A 16,173-nucleotide genomic window follows, 5' to 3' on the forward strand; every position below is an offset into this window, starting at 1 on the left:
GTAAAAGTGATGCCACCAAAATTCAAACTCAATCTGTGTTTTGTGGTAATAAGCATTTTGGATAAGTTTCATAACATTTGGTTGAGGCAAACCAAAGTTAGAGAACGTAAACCAATTTTGGGACGTACAGACAGAGACTGACATACAGACGGACAAGGGTAAAACTTAATGCCCACTCTGTTACAGCATGGGCATTAATAGATAAAATTTATTGTATATTGTTTATTAATCATTAGAGAAACAGATTCCACCACGGAATCTTGTGCAATACAATATTTTTCCACTCAAAGCAGTTAAATTCATGTTTTAAATTTGAGATTGAACTGTCTTGCGTTGACAAATATTGTATCACACTTGATGAAGTGGAAGAAGCTATATTTACACAATTTACTGGGGCTTTAGAGTTACCGTTAATTTAATATTTTGTAACTAAGTTGTCTTGTAAAGAAAATAGCTTACAATAGAGTTCATAACTTATCAATTTACAAATGTGAACATCAGCTTTCAAACTTTTTGGTCATAAGCCTACCTGATGAAGTTTTTTTCAGAAACACATATTGTGTGTGTATAATTCCTAAGAAAAAAACCAACTCAGAAAAAATAATACATTGTAAAATTATTCCATAGATTATCATCATGAATTCAATCCATGATTGTGAATTACAATAAACTGCTTCGCTGAGCGCAACTGTATACGCCCGCAGAGGTCCAACCCTGAACAGTTGGGGCAAAAATGGACACAATATTCAAGCTTGATACAGGTCTGAATTTGGATTGTATTAAATATTTGACATATTATAGGTTTCTGAATAAATGTAGTCAAAGAACTTGAAATTGGTTATATGAATTGAATTTATATTCAATTAAAGATTTCTTGCTGTTGTGCAATACACTGCTGTTGCGCAATACTTCTGTTGTCAGACTATAAACAATTAAAGTTCAATTAATTCTCAATGTCATATTAGAAATTTATGAAAATGTAAAGGGAGCTTACATCAATAGATATAAACAATTCACCAAAGTTTCATGAGAATTGTTGACAGCATTTTTAGTTATTGTCTGAAAACTGGAAAATCCCCCTTTTTAATGAATAAAACCCCATAACTCAGAAATGTAAAATGTAAAATTTATAAAATTTTAAACGGAGCTAACATCAGTAGATATAAACAATTCACCAAAGTTTCATAAGAACTGCTGAAACCATTTTTGATTTTTTGTCAGAAAACTGGAAAATCCCCCTTTTTTTATGAATAAAACCCTGTAACTCAGAAACGTAAAATCTAAAATATATAAAAATCGAAAGGGAGCTCATGTCAATAGATATAAACAATTCACCACAATTTCTTGCAAGTAGGTGAAAGCATTCTTGAGTTATTGTCCAAAAACTGGAAAATCCCCCTTTATTTAATGAATAAAACCCCATAACTCGGAAACGTAAAATCTAAAATTTATAAAAAATGAAAAGGAGCTCATGTCGGTAGATATAAACAATTCACCAAAGTTTTATGCAAATTGGTTAAAGCGTTTTTGAGTTAATGTCCGACATGTTGACGACGGACGGACAGACGGACGGATGGACACCGGTATACCATAATACGTCCCGTAAACGGGCGTATAAAAACTTAAAATATTTTTTTCTCAGATAAGTTATCCCCAATTAAATCTGTGATAACAAATCATAAAATTTGTGATAACAATTATAATCCGTGATTACTATTTTTTTTAATTTGAGATTTCAAATTTCAAATTCAAATACTTTTTTTTGGTCATAAATGGGCTACCAGACTAATACTTCTTTTCTTGGTAAAATGGAAATAAAGGACTACAGCTTTTTGAATGAAACATCTTTGAATTGCATAAAACAATTAATGCTCATAGGAAATGTTTAGAAGTTAAAGGGAAATATAAATATTCTATCTGACTTGAGGTAAAGTTAAAAAAAAATAATTGTGAAATAGTTTACTTAGACAAATCTTGCTTAGGGACATGTAGTTGTAACCTGATTATAACACAGACAGTACAAATCTAATTGTTACCATTAAAGGGCTCTTTTCTGAAATATTCCATTATGAAACCTTTCAAAATCTGTCGTACTCATAATGGTAAGTGTACTTTAATGGAAACAAATCCTTTTGACAGGAATGACCACAGACAAGTCTGTAACTTGAAAGAAAAATACAATATGGCATAATTTTACTGATCATCAAAACAACTGTAACATTTATCATCGTCAAATAAGGACAACAAATAGATATATTTATATCTTGATTTTAATGTTAATCAACTCATTTAAGGCATTTTCGCTCTGATTTAATTACCCAAGCAATTTCCAATGCCATGTGATAAATATAGACAACTAAAGCAAAGAAATTAAGAAATAGATGATTAAATAAACCTTCATCTATTGAGCAAATAAATTAACAAAATTAAGACTGATCATGCTTAACTGTATTTCTTTTGACAATCAAGCTTAAGAAATGTCCAATTTGTTCAGCATTAGATGGCTATTATGTAAACCAAAGATAAAGGTTTACCGACTGCATACAAAATTTAAACGAATCAAACAAAAATAAGATGATCAGATAACTAATAGTTTATTTAGTCAATTTCACTCATATCAGTTGCATCAGTATTTAAAACTGTTGGTTTTTAATCTTATTTTCATGAATGTAGAAAGATCGATAGGAAATTATTCCTTACTGATATTCAAACACATGCAATACTTAAACGGGTCTTTTATCATTTATTACGGAAGCAAGAAAAATGAGTTTTGTGATATATGTAACACATGCATCATGTAACATTCATTATTAATCTAATTTCAAGTTTTTCCACTGATAACTTGTAAAATTATGTTAGCAGTTTACAAAGATGTTTCAAAAATATTGATTTGGTATAAGAAGCTGATGACAAGATATTCAATAAACCTAATTACAAATATATTTTCAACATCAATTTCCTGGAGTTCAAATTTTTTTGGATAAAATTATGGAAAATTGAGTTTATTATCATGTCAAAGTTTTGTAAATGCATATCAACCCAATTTTTCATTTACGTAAGCACAATAAAGTGCACAGCATGCAAGAAAAAGATGATAATTCATTTCAACACTTGACAAATATAAGAACGATGTCAGCTTTTCTCCTCATTAGCAATAAAGTCGTCTTTAGAAAAAAAACCATAATAGTGAACCTATAAATGAATCAGCTATTAAGCAAATTAGGTAACCACGTATCACGCTATATTTGCTCAATGCAAAAAGGTAAAAAGGAAATATACTACTGAGAAACCAACTAACCTCAGAAAGTTATTTTTGATGAGAATAATCATTTATTATGTGTCTAATAGCAATTTTGAAAATCACATAATTTTTGTTCTATAAATGGGTAAATTTGAATATTTTAGTATAGGATGCACTTACTGATGACATCACTAAGTTAGTCCAGATAATCATGACGTCAGTTGAGGATATTTTAAACTGTCACAGGAAGGTGTCAACCCAAGTATCATACATCAAATTACCCCCAAAAATGCCATAACTATTTGGATAGCACTAATGTTTGTGCTGAAATAACTTGCTTTAAACAATTAATAAAATACATAAGCCCTATAAAACTCGACAGTCCTGAGAGACTGAATTGCTTAAAGGGCAAAAATATGCCATACTAAAAAAGTTCCCCTTTTTGCAATCAAAATAGTTTTTTGTTATAGAAAAATTGTTTATTTTCAAATAAACACCAGATGGACTGGCTTCAAGGCCAATGATTTATTATGTCCTTCTTCAGAGGCAGGATCACATTTTTTATTTACATCAAAACCAGGATAAAAAAAAACAAGAGGCTGTCAGAGTGACAGCAAACCAGATTTTCCTGCAGAAGTCGAACCCTGAACAGTTGAGCAAGTATGGACACTACATTTAAGCTTAAAACAGCTCTGAATTTGGATTGTGATTGAATATTTGACACAGCATAGGTTTGTGTCACAAAATGAATGTGGTCAAAGAACTGAAATATTTGAAATTGGACATTTAAATACCTATTATGGTCCAATATCCAAAATCTAAGTGCATATTAGAATCAGCATATCAAAGAACCCCAAGAATTCAATTTTTTATGAAATCAGACAAAAGTTTAATTTAGGACCCTTTGGACCTCAATGTGAAGCAATTTGATAAAGGAGCCCACAATCCGAAATCTCTCAATACATGGTTAGATTCAGCATTTCAAAGAACCCCATAAATTCAATTTTTGTTGAATCAAACAAAGTTTAATTTTGGACCCTGATTTGGACCAACTTGAAAACTGGGCCCAAAAATCTAATATTCAAATACAGGTTTAGATTCAGCATTTGAAAGAACCCTATATATACTTAATTTATGTTGAAATGAAACACAGGTTAATTTTATCCATAATATTTTCTGTGCAAAGGGAAATAACTGAAACTAGATAAATAGTTCTCTAAAATAAGATATGATGCAATTTTTCAAATTATAATCAATAATATATAACAACCAGTGATGACTAAGTTCTCTAAAATAAGATATGATTTAACACTCAAACATTGTTAGAATCAGCATATCAAAGAATCAAAGAATTCAATTTTTGATGAAATTAAACAAAAGTTTAATTTAGGACCCATTGGACCTCAATGTGGTATTATCTTATTAATAATGAAAAGCATATAGGTTTAGATTAAGCATTTCAAAGAACCCTAAATATATTCAATTTATGTTGAAATCAAACACAGTTTAATTTTGTACCCCGATTTGGACCAACTTGAAAACTGGGCCCAAAATCAGAAATCTAAATATATGTTTATTAATAGACAATATAAGCTTAGTTTTTAAAGGAGTTCACTTCATCAAAAAAAAAATATATAAAGCATTCAGAAAATTAGTTTTTATAAAATAACAAACAAACTTGCCACAAAACTCTTCAAACAATTTACCAAAGAAAAGAAGAAAAAAATCCAAAATTTTATTTATCATTAATACAATATCTTTTCAAAATCTATAAAATTAGTAACAAGAAATAATTGTAACAGGATGCTGTTACAAAGTCTCCCAACATAGCTCCAATAATTTGTGATGACCAGGGGACTCGCCCTTTATTTCATATGATTTGTTTTTTTGTCCCATACAAGAATATATATAGTTTAGGGGTGGGGATCTCGACCGTTTACAAGTTCTTAAACAGGAGGGGGGTGGGGGTGACCCCAGGGGACTCGCCTTATATTTCATTTGATTTGTTTTATTTTCCCATACAAGATTATATATGGTTTTGGGGTGGGGATCTTGACCGTTTACAAGTTTTTAAAAAGAAGCGGGGTGGGGGTTACCCCAGGGGACTTCCTCTCAATTTCATTTGATTTGTTTTATTGTCCCATTCAAGAATATATATGGTTTAGGGCTGGGGATCTCTAAAGTTTACAAGTTTTCAAAAAAAAAGGGGGGGTGGGGGTTACCCCAGGGGACTTCCCCTCAATTTCATTTGATTTGTTTTATTGTCCCATTCAAGAATATATATGGTTTAGGGGTGGGGATCTCTACCGTTTACAAGTTATCAAAAAGAAGGGGGGTGGGGGTTACCCCCATGGACTTCCCCTATATTTCATTTGATTTGGTTTATTGTCCCATACAAGAATATATATGGTTTAGGGCTGGGGATCTCGACCGTTTACAAGTTCTCAAACAGGATGGGGTGGGGGTGACCCCAGGGGACTCACATTTTATTTCATTTGATTTGTGTTTTTGTCCCATCCAAGAATATATATGGTTTAGGGGTGGGGATCTCAACCGTTTAAAAGTTCTCAAACAGGAGGGGGTTTGGGTGACCCCAGGGGACTCGCCTTTTATTTCAATTGATTAGTTTTATTGTCCCATACAAGAATATATATGGTTTCAGGGTGGGGATCTTGACCGTTTACAAGTTTTCAACAAGAGTGCACACGCTGAAATGTCTCGCCTTCTTTACTAATCATTGATATTATGTTGATAGTCCTAAATATAAAGCTTTATTACAACTGTCACATAAACTTAACATTAACCAAGTAAACTAAACATTGACCAATGAACCATGAAAATGAGGTCAAGGTCAGATGAACCATGCTAGGCAGGCATGTACAGCTAACAATTCTTCCATACAACAAATAGAGTTGACCTATTGCTTATAGTTTAAGAAAAACAGATCAAAACACAAAAACTTAACACTGAGCAATGAACCTTGAAAATGAGGTAAAGGTCAAATAAAACCTGCGTGACTGCCAAATAGATCATAAAATATTTCCATACACCAAATATAGTTGAACTATTGCATATAGTATAAGAAAAACAGACCAAAACACAAAAACTTAACTATAACCACTGAACCATGAAAATGAGGTCAAGGTCAGATGACACCTGCCAGTTGGACATGTACACCTTACAGTCCTTCCATACACCATATATACTAGACCTATTGCTTATAGTATCTGAGATATGGACTTGACCACCAAAACTTAACCTTGTTCACTGATCCATGAAATGAGGTCGAGGTCAAGTGAAAACTGTCTGACGGGCATGAGGACCTTGCAAGGTACGCACATACTAAATATAGTTGAACTATTGCACATAGTATTAGAAAAAAAGACCAAAACTCAAAAACTTAACTTTGACCACTGAACCATGAAAATAAGGTCAAGGTCAGATGACACCTGCCCGCTAGACATGTACACCTTACAATCATTCCATACACCAAATATAGTAGACCTATGGCATACAGTATAAGAAAAACAGACCAAAACACAAAAACTTAACTATAACCACTGAACCATGAAAATGAGGTCAAGGTCAGATGACACCTGCCAGTTGGACATGTACACCTTACAGTCCTTCCATACACCGAATATACTAGACCTATTGCTTATAGTATCTGAGATATGGACTTGACCACCAAAACTTAACCTTGTTCACTGATCCATGAAATGAGGTCGAGGTCAAGTGAAAACTGTCTGACGGGCATGAGGACCTTGCAAGGTACGCACATACCAAATATAGTTGAACTATTGCACATAGTATTAGAAAAAAAGACCAAAACTCAAAAACTTAACTTTGACCACTGAACCATGAAAATGAGGTAAAGGTCAAATGACACCTGCCCGCTAGACATGTACACCTTACAATCATTCCATACACCAAATATAGTAGACCTATGGCATACAGTATAAGAAAAACAGACCAAAACACAAAAACTTAACTATAACCACTGAACCATGAAAATAAGGTCAAGGTCAGATGACACCTGCCAGTTGGACATGTACACCTTACAGTCCTTCCATACACCGAATATACTAGACCTATTGCTTATAGTATCTGAGATATGGACTTGACCACCAAAACTTAACCTTGTTCACTGATCCATGAAATGAGGTCGAAGTCAAGTGAAAACTGTCTGACGGGCATGAGGACCTTGCAAGGTACGCACATCACAAATATAGTTATCTTATTACTTATAATAAGAGAGAATCTAACATTACAAAAAATCTGAACTTTTTTTTCAAGTAGTCACTGAACCATGAAAATGAGGTCAAGGACATTGGACATGTGACTGACAGAAACTTCGTAACATGAGGCATCCATATACAAAGTATGAAGCATCCAGACCTTCCACCTTCTAAAATATAAAGCTTTTAAGAAGTGAGCTAACGCCGCCGCCGCCGCCGGATCGCTATCCCTATGTCGAGCTTTCTGCGACAAAAGTCGCAGGCTCGACAAAAAGATGAGGGAAGGGGGTGAACCCGGGGACTCCCCCAATATTTCATTTGATTTGTTTTATTGTCCCATACAAGAATATATATGGTTTAGGGGTGGGGATCTCAACCGTTTACAAGATAAAAGCACATTCTCAAATTGAAGGGGGGTGGGGGTAAGAATATATATGGTTTAGGGAGACTTAATTATCTACAAAATGTCTAATAATGAACAGTAAATTTCAAACCTCATTTATACAGTCCTACTAGTAAATTTCAAACTTTATATATACAGTCCTACAGATCTTATCAGGAAACAGAAAATTTTCAAATAAATCTGTCACTCCATTGATATTATATGCTAAGATATAATCCAGATCTAATTAATAATTAATAATGTAATTAACTTCAAAATGTCTAATAACTTAGCTTATAATCATCTCCACTTTAGAAATAGAAAATTTTCAAAAAAAACTGTCACTCCAATTTTTATTGTGAGATAAGACATTATGCTGAGTCATAATATGATAACAAGAGAAAAATATTTTAAAATACCACTTTTGGATATTAAAAATGGCGATAACTCAAAAAGGAGAAATACTAAAATTGTGAAAATTGAACTAGATCTTCATTAAGTCACAAGAAACAACATATCTAAATTTGAAAAAAAATCATCACAGCATTTTCATGTTATTGAAAAGACACTGTTTGGCAGCCCCCCGTCCGCCCGCCGTATATCCCCAAATCAATAACTGATATTTCCTTCGAAAATCCATTTAAAAAACATTTTCTCAGCCAAACCCTTTCCAAAATCAAATGCCCCTACTAAGCAATCATCACAATAAAGTTAAGAAAAAAACAATTTTCAAGTGAAAAGTTGTCAAGGAAGAGCAACAACTCTTTTTAAGAATTCATTGGAAGGTTAAGTTATACTAGGTATTTTTGAAGATCTTGTATTGCTGATACTTTTGCTGTTAACATATTTTGGCTATTTAATATAGTTTTCAAGATAATATTCAAAAACCCTAAAATAGGTAAAACAATTGCTATTTCCAGGCAATAACTTCTACAAGTCAGTTCAGGGTTTCAGTGATAGTTGTATCGTAAAATCTATTATATCTGATTGTTTTTGATGTTTATTCAGTTTCTATTTATATATTACAGTTTTCAAGATTAAATGTTATTTGCAAAAGCACTTACAGTGAGAAAAAGGTCAGTTAATTAAAGGTTCCAAAAATATAAATATTTTTCTAGATCTTGTATTGCTGATAATTTTTGCTGTTTACAGTTTCTATTGATATACTATAGTTTTAATAAACAACAAGACCAATACAGTGTCTGGACCTGTGTCGCTGCATGAAATAGATTAAGGTAACATGTAAACCGAAGCATAACTGATCATTCCCCTTCATTGAAGCCAAGAAAACTTAGAAATTACATTTATAATTCTGAAAGCATTTTCCACATGCAGCTATTCCCGAAATTGCATCTATGAATCACACATTTTACTCTTTTTCCCATAATAAATTATTCCCTGAATTTACAATAGACACCAGTGTACATGACTTTGTCTTTTACAAGGTTTATTATAAATTGTGTCTTTTAATCACAAACAAACCTGTCTGTCTGTCCTTTTCTATGCAGTAACAGCTGTCATAAAATTCTGTAAATGTATTGGATGTTTCATACAAGTATTCACATAAGGTGTGTAGCATTAGATCATCTAAGCACTTAAGAATGACTTCGGGGAAACGGAGGAGACATTTAGCAAGTTTCCATTCCTTTTCATGGTCTAGAATTATCTTTTCCTTTATTGCAGCTTCCTTTAACTTTTGTTGACTGACATTGGCATTCCTGGCAATTGACCTTGAATTAAATGTAAAAGATAATTTAGAAAAAAAAGATGTAGTTTTCAATTAGAAACTGGATTCTTCTTTTTTCCGACTGTGTTGATTCCTATGTATAATGAGAAGGACCTATAAGTTACATGTAAAAATATTTGGTTGACAACCCGAATTTGACTTGAAATAATGGCATAAAAAAAACCAAATAAACAGCTGCGCCATGAGTGCATGATACACCCGTCGCTTTTTCAACAAATAAAGTTCAATAACTTCTCAATGTCATATCAGAAATTTATGAAAACTAAAGGGAGGTTATCCTAATAGATATAAACCAGTCACCAAAGTTTCATGAAAACTGCTCAAAGTACTTAAAAGATATTGTCCGAAAACTGGAAAATCACCCCTTTTTTATGTATAAAATCCCATAACTTGGAAACATAAAATCTAAAATTTATAAAAATCAAAAGGAGCTCATGTCAATAGATATAAACAATTCACCAAAGTTACTTGCAAATTGGTGAAAGTGTTTTTGTGTTATTGTCCGAAAACTGGAAAATCCCCCTTTTTTAATGAATAAGAACCAAAAACTCCGAAACTTAAAATCTAAAATTAGTTATTGTCCGACATGTTGACGACGAACGGACGGATAGACAAAATTATACCATTATATGTCCTGTAAACAGGCATATAAAAATAAATAAAATAAATTATGGTTTATCCTGCCAAATTACACTACTTGTACAGAGGCACAATGAATATTTTACAACTAAAAAAAAATAATTTAAAGTAAAAAAAACAAAATAATTTCAGTTAAAGGGCAACTGTCAGATATACATATGAATCATTGATCATAGAACTAGGATATAAATGAAAAACACAATTACAGTTAAGTTAGTATATAATGGTCACCCACAGGAGTGCAGTCTACTGACCCTATAAGAGAAGTGACCTTTGAATTGAGGTTCAAAATACATATGTATACCTACAATGGGACAAGAAGAGAGTGCCCTTACAAGACATGTTTTCACTTAATAGAGGTCTCCTTTATAGCAAGGTTGCCTGATTATTAAATAAGCCTAAGTTTCCCTCCTTGTTATGGCAACTGTCAAAATTTACTAAAAGATATTCCCATACATCATGTACATGTAACTTACTACATGACTGCAGTATCTAAGAAAAAGTTTCCAACTATATTTTTAAGATGATGGAAAAGATTTTAATTTCAGGGTCAACATAGATTACTGCTTAAGTCAATACTTATGGTTTCCTTGATCATACTGTGAAAGGTTATCCAAACAACTTTTTTTTCAATTTCTCTAAAGATACAATAAAGTCATGAAACCCACTTAAAAGATTTTATCTGTCAGCGTCCATATTTTTCCAACTGTTTATTTAGTTTTGTCTCATTATCACCAACTACCCTTATTTTTTAATTTAACGTAAAAAAAAAAATTCCTGGTATAAAGACCAATATGTTATTGTCTAATTTCACAGTCCTTCAGAGCAGAAGTAATAATACATTCATTAAGTGATCAAAATCAAAGAAAACCTGCATTAATCATTGTCAACTTGGGAAAAAATTATTGTTTTCAACTGAAACATCCATAATTTTCATAGATTTTGACTTTTAATGCCAACGTAATGGGAAATTCACTTCCTAGTTTCATGTTATTTTAGCGGGAAATGATAAAAAATTATACAAGGCAATACAAAGGAAAATCCTTTGCTTAATGTGAACATATCAACTTGCTTGAATCAGAATGATAATAAAGTCTTGTCCCAATTGAGAATTAACATCTTTGAGAGACATATTTGAACTAACATTTAAACTATCCTCATGACAGTGTAAATCAGTGATCTCGAGGGCAGAACGATCCTTTTGAATCCCTTTTAATGGTAATCCGACTATTTCCTATGTAGATAAGACATAATGGATACTTTAAGCTTGATGCATGACATTTACTGCCTGTCGAGTATATTCCATTATAGACAATTCCAGATAGTTCGTGCACATTGAAAATTGAAATGACATTAAGAGTACTATGACTTTGGGGTACTAGGTCAATACTGTAGCTTTGTGTACAAATTGGCCCATTAAGAAGAAAATTTGACCTTTTGTTTTAGATTATATACATATACACTGTTTATTCAATTTTCTAAGAAACAAATTGAAAATAGTAAATACATCCCAGTGTTCTGAAATGTTAAAATACTAATTAAGTCAAATATTAATTAAAGCTATAAAAGGCCATCAGTGATTATAAAACATGAAAGTTCAAAAGTAAATTATTTGAATAGAAAATGACTTCCTATGGAGAGATTTTATTATAATTTTATGTTTTTTTTTTCGATACAGGTGGTTCAAAATTTCTTGGTTTTTCAGAGATCATACAGGAAAACACATTGCTTACAGGAAATTCCTGTCTACCAACCCACAATCATTTGAATGGAATAGCCCTCACACTTGTTTACTAATACATGTATTTGCAAATTTGAGAAAAAAAATAACCCCCGGATATCTGTTGTGCAATGTATTCTTTAAGTATCAATCTGCTTGAAGAATACAACAACTTTTGTTTTCAAACTTTAACACATTAACGAAAAGGAAAAACATTTGAATTAATACAGATAAATATTATACTGGGAAGATAACATCATTAAAAAATATTAGACTTAGAGATTATCAATGGTTCTTCAAACGAGAGGGAGTTTGTCCGCTACAATGTCATCAAAGGGAAACAGCCCTGAGATGAGATGTGGCGAGAAAAATCTTCAAGTTTGAAAGACATTTGATAATTCTGTTTACAGCTATTATCCTAGGCAGTGCAATGATGTAAGCTTATGACGTCCTACACTCTTTCTACTCGACAGAGAAAATCCAATATCACTCGAGCAGTGGGATATGAAAAATTATTACAAAAAAAGATCAAAGGAAAATAGCAATAAAATATCTTCTTATAAATTCTCACCTTATCCTAACATATGCATAAAGTAAGTAGGCAGCTGTGTTCCCTCGATCATCTAACATCTGTGAAAAGAAAAACATTATAAAACATAAACGATTTAATTTATTGACTCTATGTTCACAGGTAAGGGCTGTTCAAGAATTAAACCCATGGGGGCATGAGAGGCACTTTTTTGTACCTACCCCACTCCCCCCATTATATAAATTTTCTTTTTAATCGCAACTCTTACAAAATTCTAAGGGAAATGTAACCACTTTGGATCAATAAATTTGAGCTCCTCACATCTCCCCCACCACAATGTAAATTCAGTTTCTTTTTAGACAAAATCCTTAACTATTAACATATTTAGGAAAATATTTTGTTCAGGTCTATCAGAGAATGAAGTTTCCCCCCCAAAACACTAGTATTTCCACTGCTTATTTTATCAACTGTTTGTAAATTTCAATATTTTAACTCAAAGCATTACCAGAAGCATATGCCTGATGCTTGTGACAGTTCTAAAATATTTTGATAATATTTTAATGTGTTAATGTACAATCCATCTAAGACACAATAAATGTCAACATTAATGTCTCTTCAGTATAATCATGATGTTTTATCTATTCTTACAACTGTAATAAGATTGCATCAGCTGTTTTTCATGATTTCAGCTGCGTCAGAGAGAAATCAAGCTTATGCTAGTGAACATATACATGTACATGTATAAGACTTCGATTGATTTTATAACATTCAAATACATAACGAAAGATGAATTTTGGTCTGTTTTGTAGGGTTCGTATAACAACTGAGTTTTCAAACATCTACAGACTTTGCATAGAGATTTTTTCAACTCGAGATAGGATAATAGATGTATTGATATTCATTTGCATAAGGTTGATTTCTATCCGACGCAGCTCATTTTTTGGAGTCAAATAATTTCATGATTTAGGTTCTTCTGTAGTGTTCAAAGAAAGAGTCTGCTCTGAAATTATGCATGGACTCCTGTTTACTATTTATCATATGTACAATGTATAAAATGAAACAACAACTCAACCACACAAATGACAAAGAGACAGCTATAGGTCAACAACAAATTGTTCATCAATACCTAGTTGTCTTTACAATAATAGGTCAGGCTCTAAATCAACCCAATAGTAAAAAGTTGTTAATAATATAAACAGAAACTTTTAAAGAAAGATATGCAATAAACACCATTAAGAAAATGGTTTTAGACAACCACTGAACCAATGAGGTTCAAGATTTGGAACAGACACATAAACATGTAGCAGGGTTAAAATGATTATTTCTGGGATCTCAACTACCCCCCTTTGTTTTATCTTGATCAAAAGACTTTGTCTAAACTTCTGTTACCTATTCTAACATCAGACTCAGACTTCTTCTAAACTGAGTTGTACTGTGCATATTGCTGTGTGTTTGTTTATTCCACATCGGCTAGAGGCATAGGGAAAGGTTGAGATCTCACCAAACATGTTTAACCCTGCATTTTTGCTCCTGTCCAAAATCAGGAACCTCCAGCCTTTGTTAGTCTTGTGTGTTTTTTTAATTCTAGTTCATTTGTATGTTTCAGAGTTTAGTGTAGCGTCCATATGGCTGAACTAGTAATCATTATTGTTTTGGGGCCAGCTGAAGTCCACCTTAGGGTACAGGATTTTCACACTGTATTGAAGACCTATTGGTGGCCTGGTCTCTTTGACACATTCCCTGTTTCCATCTCTATTCTAACAATGGGTACAAAATAGAACATACAACAAAAATCTGTTGTCAACATTGTCAATGTACATTAGTTCATCCTAACAGAATTTATGGCATTGACTTTTAAATATTTGGAAAGGAATGGAAAGAAAACAATATAAATGGGGAATGTGTCCATGGGACACAGATGATGTCCCTGCTTGTCTATCACATAAAGTAATAAAGGGACATAACTGAAAAACAGTAATAGTGACGCTACCCAAATTTGTACTTGAACTGAGTTTTGTGGTAATAACAATTGTGTATAAGTTTCATAACATTTGGTTGAGGCAAACTTAAGTTAGAGAATGGAAACGAAAAATTCAGCAATTTTTCATTAGTAAAGTGGCATAACTCTAGAACAATAAGAGTGACACCCCAAAAAAACAAATTTGATCTGTATTTTGTAGTAATAAGCATTGTGTATAAATTTCATAACATTTGGTTTGAGGCAAACTAAAGTTAGAGAATAGAAACAAAAAATTCAGCAATTTTTCCATTTGCAAAGGCGCATAACTCTAGAACAATGAAAGTGACACCCACAAAATCGAACTTGATCTGTATTTTGTGATAATAAGCATTTTTTATAAGTTTCATAGCATTTGGTAGAGGCAAACTTAAGTTAGAGAACGAGACGAAAAATTCAGCAATTTTTCCATTTGTAAAGGGGCATAACTCTAGAACAATTAAAGTGATGCACCAAAATTCAAACTTGATCTGTATTTTGTGGTAATAAGCATTGTGTATAAGTTTCATAACGTTTGGTTGAGGCAATCTAAAGTTAGAGAATGGAAACCAACTTTGGGACGTACAGACAGACAAGGGTAAAACTTAATGCCCCCTCCGCTACGGCGGGGGCATAAAAATTATTAACTAAAACCAAACTCAAAGGTAAATTAAACTAGAGGCTCTAAAGAGCCTGTGTTGCTCACCTTGGTCTATATGCATATTCAACAAAGGACACTCTCCAACATTGTAGACGAGAATAGAATTCATGACAAAAATCTTTGTTTTGTTGATCTTGTTTTGCTTATCATTTGGTCTGTTTGGTTTCTCTCGATCTTCTTTAGTTTTTGCTCAAAACACAAAAGAGGGTAAAAAAAATCCTCATTTAAGGGCAACTGCTCCTATAAAGAGTGACAGCCTACTAACTATATCAGCAAAATTAGACTTGTTAGTAGATCTTGCCTTGCTGATCCTTTTTAGTGATTTGAAGTGTATTTATCTAATATAATGTTTACATTGTAAGGCAAAACGCAAAATAAATGGTAAAAATCGTCATTAAAGGGCAATAACTCCAATAAGGAGTCGTCTTACGATTTCCTTCATGTTGTTGTAATTGTAGATCTTGTCTTGCTGATCATTTTTGCATTTTAATTTAAGTTTCTATCTATCTATCATAATTTTTAAGATATAAGGGAAAAACGCAAAAACTTGGTAAAAATCGTCATCAAAGGGCAATAATTCTAATAAGGAGTCCATTGATGATTTCCACCATGTTAGACTTATTTAAATTGCTGATCACTACAACGAACACCAAGTGATGAGAAAATTCACTTGGCCTCTTGGCCAGGTGAGCAAAAAAAAGGGGGTCTGTCCATAAAACCTGACAAAATCAAACACTTGACTATATCAACCATTGAAACGAATAGAAAACAACAGTAATGTTTCAGACTAGGAAACAAGAGTCCTCTGAAAAGTTATCCATTTGTTTGTTGAGTAATTTAATTTGGTCCTATGAAAATTTACTCAACATATGATCTTCTCAACTATCTTTAGTACTCTTTCTCACTTTGGAATTTAAACTGACCTAGTATCTATTAAATAAATGTGGATAGTGTCCACATGTGGACACAGATGATGCCCCCGCTTGCATATCATATAGTTATAAAGGGACATAACTGAAG

At 32.5% G+C, this 16,173-nt stretch overlaps 1 protein-coding gene across 1 annotated transcript in view; it reads right to left on the bottom strand.

The window, feature by feature from the left end:
* LOC127715554 (arginine--tRNA ligase, cytoplasmic-like) overlaps positions 1–16,173 on the bottom strand; it is a 186,362-nt gene that overhangs the window by 52,633 nt on the left and 117,556 nt on the right. Inside the window, exons 13-14 of the mRNA XM_052221643.1 lie at positions 12,539–12,597; positions 9,344–9,591 (exon numbers count right to left, since the gene is read on the bottom strand). Coding sequence (XP_052077603.1) covers positions 9,344–9,591; positions 12,539–12,597 — 307 coding nt within the window. The remainder of the gene's footprint in view (positions 1–9,343; positions 9,592–12,538; positions 12,598–16,173) is intronic.

Source organism: Mytilus californianus, unplaced genomic scaffold (genome assembly GCF_021869535.1).
Source record: "Mytilus californianus isolate M0D057914Y unplaced genomic scaffold, xbMytCali1.0.p SCAF_9, whole genome shotgun sequence".
Taxonomy (NCBI): Eukaryota; Metazoa; Mollusca; class Bivalvia; order Mytilida; family Mytilidae; genus Mytilus; species Mytilus californianus.